Consider the following 13,591-nt stretch of genomic DNA (forward strand, 5'->3'; position numbering starts at 1 on the left):
TTCCATGCTCTGGAGTTACAAACTCTTCCCTCCGGTTAACATTCCTGGGACAGATGAATTTACTGATGAAAATCAAGGCCGATGTTTTTTCTCTACCATGCCACTGCGGTGGGACAGACGCAGCTTAGAGAAAGCAACGAGAAGAAACTTCATAAACCATGGTGTGAAGACTGGAGAGAGTCAGTATCATGCATGCCGGGCATAGACTGAACACCTGGCCATTCCAGGGATGGGAAAAATCCTTGATGAGAAAGGCATTAGAGGTCTCTGTGGCATTTGGCCAGCTCTTCTGCTAGACATACCATCTAAGAGCAGAGCATCTTCAGAGTAGGCTTCGTTTATATTAGCCCCAATCACGTTATGAGCAGTTTATCCTGCTCGGCCCTCTCTTGAGATGCAGGCAGGCGTATTACTGATGTGTCAACTCTTCACCTCTCTTAGGATCATCAGCAAGGCAGAAGTCTGGCTTTATAAATCTCTGGCACTATTAAAGTGTTAGCGGGGAGGGCATCCATTGGGAGGCTTGGCAGCCTCAACCCCCTTCTTCCCCATGAAGAAGCAGCCATGAAAGAAGAGCTGGAGCTAACTGCCAGTCCCCGACGTCCTTAGCAGATGGTTCAATCGCGGAGAACAAAGATTGCCGGATAAATGACAAGGGGCTACAGCAAAGCAATTAATCATCCCCTCCGAAGGCCAAGGGGAGGAAAGAGGTAGGTTGTAGGGGGGGGTCTCCATCACAGAAGGCAGAGCGCTTTGCTACCTCAGCGCTAACACAGGGCAATAGGAGAGGAAGGCGTGCATGTCGGGACACGCCATTCATCATAAACCCAGGGCCATTCTTCATGTCCAAATGAGCCCTTTCATGAGACAGCACGCACAATGGCCACTTTAATCTTGCCCTCTCTGGCCAGATCACTTAGGTGCTCTACACCATGGCAAGGGTCCTGAGACAGGACGATTTTTTCTTTCTTTCAATTTCATTCTCCTCTTTGTCGCAAATACTTTCATCTCTTTCTCTTTCTCTCTCTGTAGTTTTCTTTTCCCCAATGTCTTCTTTTCTTAGAAGAAGAGAATGGTATACTTTAAAATTCTGCTGCTCAGCAGACTTAATTGCTCAGCCCTGAAACAGCCAGTTTTGGATTTCTTTCTACAGATGGGTTATGGTGTTGAACAGCAGAAGCTGACCACTGGCACAATCCACTGGGAATATCGCCGGTGCCAATCCAACTAAAAATGAATGGGAACGACTAGAACTGGCTGCAGCTTTTGTTCACTGTGGGACTGGCAGAGTAGCATCGCCCAGTGAATGGTGCTCTAAATTTGCAGCATTACAAACAGGATCTTCTGCTGAACAGAGGCATCCAAGGATGGGTAAAAGCCAATGGAAAGGACCTAAGGAACAAAGCGCTTTTTATTTAGGAGGAACATGACCAAAGTTCGTAAAGCTGAGGCGACAGCGGGCACAGCAAACTTTTGTTCTCTCTCATAAGATGATAATTTGGGCTCATCTATTCTATTCCGATAGTTTATGCCAAGACAGATAACAGTCTAGGCAGGCCCTGAGCTACATAATGGCACCTGACTTATATGAACTTGACTTTACCCAAGGAGAGTGGCTTTTTGCACCGGTGCCAAACGATGGCTGATTATTTGCACGCGTGCAAAGCGGAAGCCAGGTTTTTGTACCTGGCCAAAATGATGATCTAACGTATGCAAAAGCTGAGTAATGCAAGGGGTTCTGAGATGGAACACCTATGTAAAGTCAAGAGTTCACCTGTACTTCGTCTCATATGGAGTCTAGTTGACCCAAGGAATTGATGAGGTGATGCCTATCAATTTAGATGGCTTTAAAGAGAACTGGACAAGTGAAAGGAGGACAAAGGTCTTAGTAGCTGAGTGCTATATGCCATCTCCAGTGTCAGAGAGAGCGTGCTGCTACATACCAAATTTATTTAGCTTTTGGGAGTTGACCACTTGAATAAATCCACTGTCCCTATGAAGTAAGATGTGAGCCACTAATTCAGCCTTAGAAAATACCGGTCTGTCCATAACAATTAAGAGAACTAAGGCTCCCCCCTCCATGGAACTACCCCTGAACAGAACAAAAGATTAATTTGAGTGTGTGACCTGCATTGTGTGTTGGCTCTGTGACCAACTGGGATAAGCCTCTAGTTGACATGGCTCCCAACCAAGTAGCACAGCAAGCCTGTGCTACAAAACACCAGCTCTGAGACCAGTTCCATCAGGGATACCTTCAGGAAGGAGATTAGACAGTGCATTAAAATAATCCCAAGTCAATCCCTGGTCCTAAGACTGAGATACATACTATAAACATGAACATGTATCTTGGATGGGGAGATACTTGTTTTTATGGACCACAGGCACATCTTTCCCCTAGTCATTTTCCCTAGCCTGATCTATACAGACATAGTACCTGACTTTCTATGAGAAGCTATAAGCAGTACCAGAGGTTAACAGCTGTTCCTGTCCAACAACTGGTCTTCTGATGCATGCACCATCTGATACTAGAGAAGGCACACTGTTGCCATTGCCTAATAATTTTGAAAGAACAAAACTAACCTGAACAAATCTCCTTTTTGAAGTCATCCAAGTTGAAAGCTACCATTGGACCTGGTAATACAATCCCTATTCTTTTCTAATGATCTCTTTATGTGGAATTCATCATTTTCCACTGCTACTGTACCTTCAGACTTGCAAGACTAATGTCAGCCTTCCCAGGTAGACAAGGCAGGAAACATGACCAGATGAGCTAATTCTACTTTATTGTAAGGCTACATTAACAGAATCTTGCAGGTCTGAAAGTACTTCTCTCCCCCCGTCTCCTTTACAGCCCAAAAATTAGGGAGGGTCTCTTCTGAGCCTCTTGCCCTGCCCACATTCCTGGTGCAGGCTAAGCTGCCTTTTATCTGACTGTTCCCTTGGGTGCATCTCATTGCTCTGTCTACCAAGGTCATTCCCACATACCTTTACAGTCCCACTGAAATGAAAGATGGAGTTTGGGAACCACAAAGAAACTCCCATTGCTTTAAAAAAGAATTCAAGGAGACTTCTGGCTCATTCAGGACCTTTTAAAATACAGTTCAAGAGGAGCAAACTCACAAGGTGATGAACTAATCTTTTATAAATAGTGCTTAATATGGCAGAAAATAAGGGGTGCTCATAAAAACCAACTGGAAACATAATGGAAAAAGCACCTGAAGCAATAAAAAGAAGGAATCTTTATCAGCTGTCCCTCCTCCAAAGGAAAGACATAATGTTTGTAAAATATTGGAAATCAACGTTATGAAAGATTTAGAGAAGAACAGAATTCCACAGATTTCCTGTGTAGCAATCTTTATACACACTTTTAACATTCATTTCCTCTTAGCGGAACAGGTATTATGACTAGTGTACAAGAATCAAACAAAAAGGGAAAACTCTATTCCACTCAACAAGCTGTGTGGAAAAGCCTCGCTTTATTACCAGCCTGCTTTTAAAAAAAAATTATTTTGGGCCGTCAGCCAATTAATGTTGAGTTTCTATTTATTTAAAGCTCTTGACTGTACTTGAATAGCCTCAAGAGACTTACCGAGTAGTTGAGAAATAGACATGTAAATAAAATTATAGCAAAACCAGGAAAGAATCATAATTAGGTTCAGTATCGTAATTACCTTAAAAAAAAAGCTAATGACATATTAAGCAGCAAAAACCATGTTTTGGCCAACCCATTATGGAACGGGACTCACTAGAAAGCAAGTGGAATGGATAGTGACAGAAAAGGGCTTGCTTCTTATTTGGATAGATCCAGACTACCCTGGCCCACTTGTTAGACCAGGGTTCCTCAACCTCAGCAACTTTAAGATGGGTGCACTTCAACTCCCAGAATTCCCCAGCCAGTACACTGCTTTAAAACCAGATCAAGCCTATCAATACCTAAACTCAGAGTAAGGGTACCGCCACACCTGGGCTGCAAAAATGCAACACTCACTAGACAACAGTAAAAAGATACTGAACACACCTGCAGGCCATATATGGTAGTTTCACTAAACCTACCAGAATCTCCTTCCCAGACTGATTTTCCACCTTGGCCACAGGCATTTGCAAGGGAGGTAAAAGGGGAAAGAATAAACAAAGGAGGACCCCTTCGTCTGTGTTCCAGGATGTAGCACGGATGTAGGAAACAGGTGGAGTTGGCATTGTGATAGCATGACACTGCTTTCACTGTTCTGACAAAAGCTCTGGGTGGTGGGGCTGCCTCTGATCTCAGCCTCATGAAAAATAGGTAACGCAGCAATTGCCCACACACCTACGTTAAAGTCGGAAAAGGCGATCTGCTCATCTGAGGCATGGTTTGCTCAATCTCATCTTGGGAACTCTTGTCATGTTCAGCCCAAGAATCACAGCGAGACAATCCAGGAACAGCTCAGTTACTTTACTAGCTTACACCTATTAGACAGAATCTCGCTAGACTAACTCTAACCCCCAAGGACAGCAACTATAACCCTGAATCCCTTAGGGAGGGGCCATCTCCTTCTCTTCACTTTTACATGCTCCGGCTGGGGGCTGAGGAGATGCTTGGAATGTCTCTCCCCCTCCCTGTAACCTTGAAGCTCCATTCCAGGATCCTCCTCGCTCATGCCTTCCATCACATCTTTGGAACCTTCTTGCCTGCTTTGATGAATACTGTCTGATGGACTTGCGTTGCCTTCAAGAGGCCGGCAGGGAGGGAAGATGACAAATGCTGCTGTGGGACTCCTGGGAAATGAGGTGGTCAGGTTCAGTAGCTACGACTGAGACAGTCTCTCAAGCTTCTCAGATTTATTTTAAGCTGAACTCACCACATCTGAATCTTCTTCTGTTCACAAAGGTGCCAAATTGGTAAGAGGAGTGGATTTTGGTTTTCATCTAGGGAAGGGTTCTACTCTAATGTAAGACTGCAGGTTCAGGATAGCAAAGGCAAACTGGAAAAAGGGCAGTTCTTAAGCCTAGATTTTTATGTGTTCAGGCTTGGTTTGGTAAGTATTGTAAATCATACAAATGTTGGTGTAAGTAAGTTCACATGTAAGTTGGTGTTACTTAGAAGTGAAGTAACAAAGAATGTCTGGCAGCTTGTCCTACCTCATAAGGTGGGAGATGCACACCCCCTCTTCCCCCACAGTTGTCCCACGTGTTTGTAAAAGGGGGGGCACTCTGAGCAGTCCCTCCCTAAAAGATTAGTGTAAAGAGTGTCAACCTTGGGGTTAGGGAATGCATGCACGAAAACAGAAAGTTTGTGCGTGTCAGTGGATGGGAAATGGGTGTAGTGCAGGGAGGGTCAAAAAAGTCAAGCAAAATGGCAGCGTTCAACACTGAGAAGATACCACTCAATACTGGTATGCAGCCTCCAATATGTTCCCCTGGAGCTGATTCACCTTTCAAGAGAAAATAGATTCCCCAGGCTGCTATTTCCTTTTCCTGCCAACCCTATGCAGGGGCAAAGCCATGGCTTTTAATTTTTCTGCAAGTGATGGTGTGCCCGGTCATCTGCAGAAAAGAACGTTCTCAGATCACCTTAAAAAAATCGGGTTGGTTTATACTGAAGTAGAAATCACGGCAGGTACACTGAGAGCCGTTTCAGACGGCATTAAGAGCTTCTATTTTGCAATTAAGATTCTCCCACTCCTGGTTGAAAGGAAAGAGATGGAATTGATTGATTATTCATATTCATATCTAATCTACTTTGGTCGCTTGGCTTTCAGGCTTGCGTAACTTTGATTGGTGAGTCTACGCTGGCTGGATTGATGTGTATACAGTACACTCTGTCTGGTGTGATGCACTTAAAAAAAATAATGAAAAATGCTGCAATCCAATACAAGGTTAGACACACTTAAGTTCATTGATTAAGTCTAATGCTAGTTTCAGTGGGGACTGAAATAATTGGGGCATCAATAATTTTGATGAAGAAGGAAAAGGCTGGGAGGCTGCAGGTGTTTCAGTGGGAACACTAAACCGACAGAGGTGGTGCAAAAGGAAGCAATCACAACACTATCATGGAGCAACATAAAATCCCAGGATCACCTCTAGCACTTTCAGCTAAGAGGTTCAAGGCTGTGCAGGGGTTGAAATAGCTTGGATACCCCAAAACATCCTGCCACTGAAGACCACCATCCTGGGAAAAATGGACAAATATGTCTGGTGGGGGACAAAACGTTTTCCAAAGTTTGTAAGAAGCAAATGATGCAGCATCTGGTGGAAACTGGCTACAGTACAGAAGAAGTCATTTGTGGTGGGGAGACAATGGCTAGGATTAGAGGCTGCCAAATATTTCTTGCCAAAGGGTGTTTATTAACATCCAGGGTAAAATTAGTCTGGAAGCAGAGCGTTAACGAAGAGAGGATTAAAGGGAGGACTCGAATGTTTCGAAACTGGAGGCTCTGAAACTGTAGCGAGATTATTATATGCTCAGAAGAGGAAAGGACTGGCATTACCCACAATAGAGGGACGGTTGGTGAAGATGATGGAACTTGCTGAGATGGCTAAATTAACATCCTTGATCAGAGAAAAGACAATATCCACATTTACGGTTGACTGGAAACCCCTTATAGGCTTTTTGCATGAAATGGAAAAAAATGAACTGATGATTTGTGGATTTGATGATTAGGGAAAAAAACCTCATCTAGATAATAGAAAAAAGAGAGCTTTTCTTTTTGTAACCATAGAGTCGGGGATAATTTTGTAATCATACTTGTATTTGCTGCAAAGAAAATCGGAAGCTTCTTCTATTTCTTTGCATCTTTTCTTTTTGCACTTTTGCTCTTCTTCTGTCTTTCTCTTTTTCTTTCTTTCTTTCCTTTTTTATTTTATATTGGCTTTTGTTAGTTTTTATCAGATAGATAGATAGATAGATAGATAGATAGATAGATAGATAGATAGATAGATAGATAGATAGATAAGAGAGAGGGAGAGGGGGAGAGAGGGAGGGGGGGGAGAGAGAGAGAGAGAGAGAGAGAGAAGGCTTTAAATACCCAAAATAGCAGATTGGATTATAAAACTGATGGAGCTTGCAGAAATGGCAAAGCTGACCGGTTTGGTCAGAGAACAAACAAGAAAGACTTTTTTAAAAGACTGGAAGCCTATATGGGCTTTTTGTCGAAAGAAGAAAAGACTGAACTGATGATTATGGATTTGGGGATTAAAAAGGGAGGAGAAAGAATAAGATGGCTATTACTTAATAGAAAGAAGGGCGGAAGTCAAAATTCTATATAGGTAATCCTCAGTTAGTGACCATTCGCAGTTATGACAGTGATGAAAAAGGAACTTTGCGACCAATCCTTGCATTTAAGACTTTCTTGGGTCTGTAAAGCGAAGGAAAGCTGAAGTAAGATCATAAGCATAGACATGGTTTCATTTAGTGACTGCTTCACTTAACAATCAAGTGGCCAGTCCCAATTTTGGGTGCGGAACAAGGACTACCTGTATTTCTTTTCTTTTTCTTTCTTTCACTTCTTTTTTTCTTCTTTTATATCTTCTTTATTTTTCTTTTAATTTTTATAGTTTTATTGTATTCAAAAATTCTAAACAAAAAAGAAACCGGAGGCTTTGAACTGGAAATCACGTGGAGCCCCAGATAAGGAAGAAAAAAACCTTCATTGCAGCTGTAACAGACTGAAAGAAATCCAAGTTACAAATAAAGAGGGCACAGTGGCTGAAAACAGCAATTCCATAATGGGTCCCCTGGTGATGTTACCTATATGATGCCAGCTTCCCGCACACCTTCCCTTGTTTAGCGTGAACATCTACAGCAGAAAAAAACCTTCACATGTACATTATCAGCTGTTGTGGAAGTCAACCTGCCTACAGCCTGTGCATTGGCTCTTGCAGACATTTGTCCTGAATTATCAGATTCTTGCCCCCATGGAACATGATTCTTGCGTTTGGTAGGCATTTTAATATTATTGATGTTCTTATAATGGAACGTTCTTAATGTTGCTTTTTTATGGTTTGTTTCTTTTATTGTACACCACCCAGAGTCACGTTTGTGAGATGGACGGCTATATAAACGTGAAGAATAAATAAAAATAAATAAATGAAGGCTGTTTCTCTTGGAGACACCCTACGTGCAAAACAGGAAGAATTTTTAAAAAATGGTCCCTGAGAAATCTGGAAATGAACGCAAGGAGAAACATTAACGGGGCCATATCAGGCCTAAAATGCCCCTAAGGACCATCTAAGAGCAAATCCTGAAAAGAAATTTGGTTCTTAAGCAGTATTTGAAGTGAAGGATCAGAAAAAGTAAAGCCATTTGCTCCTTCCCCATAAAAAATAAATGTTGGCACCTGGAAACTGCTTCCTGTAGCACAAATCCCAACTTTTATTTACATTGCTATTTAAGGAATTTTAAATAGTATTTACATTGCTATCTAAAAAGAGCCAGTTTGGTGTAGTAGTGAAGGCATCAGGCTAGAAACCGGGAGATTGTGAGTTCAAGTCCCGCCTTGTGCTGGGTGACCTTGGGCCAGTCACTCTCTCTTAGCCCTAGGAAGGCGACAACGGCAAAACACTTCCGAAATCTTGCCAAGAAAACTGCAGGAACTACTCCAGGCAGTTGCCAGGAGTCAACACTGACTCAGTGGCAGAAAACACAAATCAAAGCTGGGATGTGCCAATGAAGAAAAGCAAGACATTTTGAGCCTGGAAGTATGAGTTAGGACTTCCAATGAGGCTGCATGCTTGTGACCACCATCTGAGAATTTTAAATTTTATACCATAAACATTAGGATTGGAGATTTTTAATTAGCATTAGCATTTGTTCCGGTTTGTCTGTGACAAGCTAAGTTATTGCAGAAGTATGGTGTGCCGATAGCAAAGAACGTAAGTAGGAGTTCCTCTTTGAGAATCAGAGGAACCGGACAATTTCATCTTCCAATTAATGGAGAAAAAAATAGATAATCAACAGCCATGAAAAGGATATTTGTAAAGAAAAGGGCTATCCATCTGTTTGGAAGAGATCCATGTGGGTCAGAATTGAAATCTACTCTGGAGGTTTCTCCAGAACTCCATTAACACCAACAAAACCAGGAGAAACGGATTCATGATCAGACTGGTAGAAGGCCCAGCATTCTGAAGTTTATCTAATTGTGGGAAAAGTACCAATGGACTCTTAAGGGGAAATACCTTCTTCACAACTCTCTCCCTTGTAGCCTGGATTACAAATGCATGTCCCCATGATGCAGGTCCCGTGGCTGTTGCAAGAGACGTCAACACACTGGTTGGTTGGGACATCGCATTCGGCTCCTTTCCATCCGCTGTGACATAAACATCGCCCTTTCATGTACTGTCCATTCCCACTGCACAACACTGGGCAAGACGCTGAGAAGGAGTAAGAAAATGCAAAAGACGATCATTAGAAACACTGTCAAGGGTTGTGAATAACTTGATGCAATCGCCAGTCAGGTACAAGGGGAGGGAATTTAGAACATATATATTTTTTAACGATTTTTCTCCTTTCTTTTTTTCTTATTTCTTCCTTTTAATTTTTTTTCTTTTTCTTTCATGATTACGTGCATTTATTTTTGCGGTAATGACAAAGAGTGGTGATATCAATGTTAATATTGTTTTATAGAGATTTTTAGTTATTTCTTAAGAAGAGATGATGAACCTAGTTCTACGCATTTAACGTATTAACTAACAAAATAATGAATTTTAAATATTGTGATAATTGTAAATCCTTTGTTTATTTATTGATATGTTATTCTTCACCCACTATGTCTTTGTCCACATTCTTTCCCCCCCATTTTTGTAGCTATTTCTTCTTGCTTTAAATGTTTTAAACAAATAAATGATTAATTTAAAAAAAACAGTGAAACTTGTCTCTGTAGGGATCTGGACTTTGGAAATAATTTTTCACTGGTTTTATTATTGATTATGTTCTGTCATCATCATTACTATTATTGTGATTAATTCTAGAAAGGGCCTCAAGATAACGTTCCAGAGTCACACTTCAAATCCAGTAAATTCTACACCAAGTTTGCAAAACAGATCTGAATTCATATTCTCTCTACTTCATGGTAAGGAATGTGAAGAGAAGAGATTCTCCTTTGGCTATTATTTTATATTCTAGGCTTACATGTGACCCCCTGATTTGGCTAGCCTTGAACTGATGGAGAAATGTAGAGAGCCAGTTTGGTGTAGTGCTAAAGGTGCTGGCCTAGAAACCTGGAGACTGTGAGTTCTAGTCCTCCATTAGGCAAGAAAGCCAGTAGGGTGACTTTGGGCCAGTCCCTCTCTCTCAGCCCAACCTACCTCACAGGGCTGTTGTTGTGGGGAAAATAGAAGGCAGGAGGATTAGGTATGCTCACCGTCTTGAGTTATATATAAAAAGGGTGCAATAATAATAATAACAACAAGAACAACATCAAGAAAGTTTCCAAACTACTTAGTTTGAGGTTCTGTTATACCCACAATCACTGCATTGATAGGACACACTCATCCATAAGGCAGTTTATTCTGCTTTGGCTTAGTACATTATGTAAACCCAGCCATTGAAGTTTATTCAAGCAACCATGGTTAAAACAAACTTTGACTTAGTTTGAGGTATAAACCAGCCATGAGTGGTAAATCAAAAATGAAGGGGAAAACGATTTTGTATCGCCTGCTCGTGACTATGATGGAGGAAGAGAGAGAATTGCAATGCGAAACTATATACTCCTATAGTGTATCTATATACTACTAAAACTCTCATTGTGTTTATCTGTTTGTACCCTCAAGTTAGCCCAAACAGTGCATTATACTGCAACAATTTTTGAATCAAGCTGCCTAAAATCCACTAATTTAAAGAAGGCGTAAAAATCCGGGATCCATTACTCCTGTGGAATTGAAATTTCCCTGATGTGCAGACCACTTTTATTTGCAAAGTTGTGGTGGTTGCAGCGTCCCTGGAGTCACACAATCGTGATTTCTGATGCTCCCTGCCAGCTTCCCACAAGCAAAGTCAATGGGGAAGCCGGCAGAAAGTCAGAAGTCGCTCTCGCTGCTTTTTTGCCTGTGGTCATCCTGTTTATCTGTTTAGATAAGTAAATATTGAGTTATTATTGACGTTCATTTGCTACTACAATTATTTTTTCCATTTATGATATGTAGTCTTCTTAGATGATCGCAGGATCATCCAGGACTGGGGTAAAAAAATATGGTCAACCTAAAATTTAATGTTCATTCTGATCACATCAGACTGTACTACCTTTCTCTCAAAGAATGACCCACCAGGAGTTTAGCAGTGAAACAATTCCACCTGCTTCTAGGGACAGCCCAAAAAAGAGGAGTTTGCCAAACATTTTGCAGACACTGGTTAGGCTGACTTCATTTTAAAGGATCACAGGGATCCAGTGATCAGAAGGGCTATAATAGCCCCATTATGAGGAACTCAGCCTACCCTATCTTCCAATAGAAGAGAATCTCTGTAGCTCAGGGTTGAACTGTGGAGTCCTTAGTGCTCTTTGAGCCTGGTTGTTGGCTTACAAATGTTTCATTACCCAACTAGAGAACATCATCACAGGGTCTGAATTAAGTGCTGCAGAAACAAAGACTTATTCTTATAGGCCTCAATCTTGCCATCAAAGCTCAGAAAAATCTGGAAATAGACTGTAGGATTTATGCCAACATGAGTCAGATTTGGAGCTGTGATGCAGACATTCTGGCCGAGCATGAAAGTGTGAAAGACTTTAAAGGCGTGTTTGGCTAGTATCTGATGCTCTTCAGCTAGGTACAAGGATAAATCTACCCCAAATTGCTCTGGTCTGAATCAGGATTAGAAACTTAAGCAAATGAAATCCCTGAGGTGTCACCTTATAGGGGTGAATGGGTCATTTGGCTTAACCGTTGGGCAATTTGGGGAACGTTCAGGGTTAAAGTTAAGCTTTACAATGGAGCCAACTGGATGTTACTACCTAGTGCATTTCTTCCACTCGTGGGTGCATTTTAACTCTTTTACATTGATGCAAATCTCAAATCCCCTTTCATGGGGGACAGTGGGATACATTAGAAGCCAATAAACTGAGACATCTCTGACTAGCTGCCTTTCATGATTTGGTTTGGGGAGACCACAGGAAAGACATGGTTAGGGCCAGAGGTTGCCTAGAATAGTGCTGACTCCCCTCCCTTCTCCGCTACGGGGGCCAGACTGTCCACAAAAGAAAGATAACCTCTCAGGCTTAAGCCGAGGATAGGAGTTGCTCAGAGGCCACCTTCTGAATGGCTGAGGTCTGAGGACCAAAGGTCACCAGCACTGCTATTGACAGGACAGGTTCTTTCTTTCCCAAAGAGACAGTGCTTCTGATGGGTCGATGGGTTATTAACCTCACTGTTTGCTCACATGCAGTAGCCAGAACGAAGAGGAGGGGAAAAGTAGGAGAAATGGTGAGGGTGATGCCCCTAGCCCCAGCAAAACTAAGCTCTCATGAAGTCAGTGGTTTTTCACCAAGTGAAGACTTGCTGTAGGTTTCTTGAACGAAGTGATACCAACAGATGGTCTTTTATTATATCCACCCCAGAATGCCAACAGAAGTTTCATTAATTAAAGCAGTGTTTCTCAACCTTGGCAACTTGAAGATGTGTGGACTTCAACTCCCAAAATTCCCCAGCCAGCCATTCCTCAGCAACTCTGGGAGTTGAAGTCCACACATCTTCAAGCTGCCAAGGTTGAGAAACACTGAGTTAAAGTAAAGATCTAAACAGGATTAACAACATTCATTATGGGAATGGTCATTCTACCCATAACACCAAGCTTCAGAATGAACTGAGGACAACTTCCTATGCATATTCATACTGATCTTTATGCATGATTGTGCTTCCCCTACTCACTTCCCTGGAGGGGACAATCCAACAATCGCAACAATGTGTCCCTTTGTACAAACACAACTACTGTTTTCTTGAAAGGAATGTGGAAGCTTTTGAGGCAAAGCCTTCTGTAGTGACAAGGAAGCTCTACACTGGAACCTGTGCAGCTTCAAGGGACAAAATTCCCACACGTGCAACGGCAGGAAGCAAAAATAATGATCTTGTTGAAATGTGGACTGCAACACTGGCTTTCATGCCCTTTGATGTCTCCATCACCAAGCAACGCAACTCATTGCATGTGTCTTTAGAGGATCCCTCTGGATTACCTTCTCTCTCTCTCTCTCTCTCAGTGATATAGTGTTCACTATGCCCATGTTACGACAGGAAGAACCTGCAGAAATCAACCTCTTAGGTTCCCTAAGAGCCATCATCAGCTCATTGAAGTTGGTGTTGAGAGCAGACCAGCCTCTGTGAGGACTCAGAAAGCCTTTGCATAACGCCGAGACAACAGATCTTCTTCAATTAATTCCGACCATTATCTGTCCAATTTCCTGAGATGTCCTCGTCTTGCCTTTTGCAATCCCATAAAATTCTGTCTTGCCTCGCTTTCTACAATCTGGAAATCACACTATATAGAACTTTTATGTAAATATTGAACAAAGGATTCCCAATCCCAAGGATGGGAAGAGGAAAACTCTAGTACAACTAATATTTAACCTACTGAAGATTTCAAACAAAGGAGTGTTTGCTACCAATGTAATATACTAATTATTAATTATTA

General features: G+C 41.8%; 1 protein-coding gene across 1 annotated transcript in view; it reads right to left on the bottom strand.

The window, feature by feature from the left end:
- The window catches only part of TENM4 (teneurin transmembrane protein 4), a 200,853-nt gene that overhangs the window by 112,486 nt on the left and 74,776 nt on the right, over positions 1-13,591 (bottom strand). Inside the window, exon 8 of the mRNA XM_088140888.1 lies at positions 9,154-9,348. Coding sequence (XP_087997014.1) covers positions 9,154-9,348 — 195 coding nt within the window. The remainder of the gene's footprint in view (positions 1-9,153; positions 9,349-13,591) is intronic.

This window comes from Python bivittatus, unplaced genomic scaffold (assembly GCF_059951505.1).
Source record: "Python bivittatus isolate LINGU-HERP-01145 unplaced genomic scaffold, Pbiv_v1 ctg000340_np1212, whole genome shotgun sequence".
In the NCBI taxonomy this organism is placed as follows: domain Eukaryota; kingdom Metazoa; phylum Chordata; class Lepidosauria; order Squamata; family Pythonidae; genus Python; species Python bivittatus.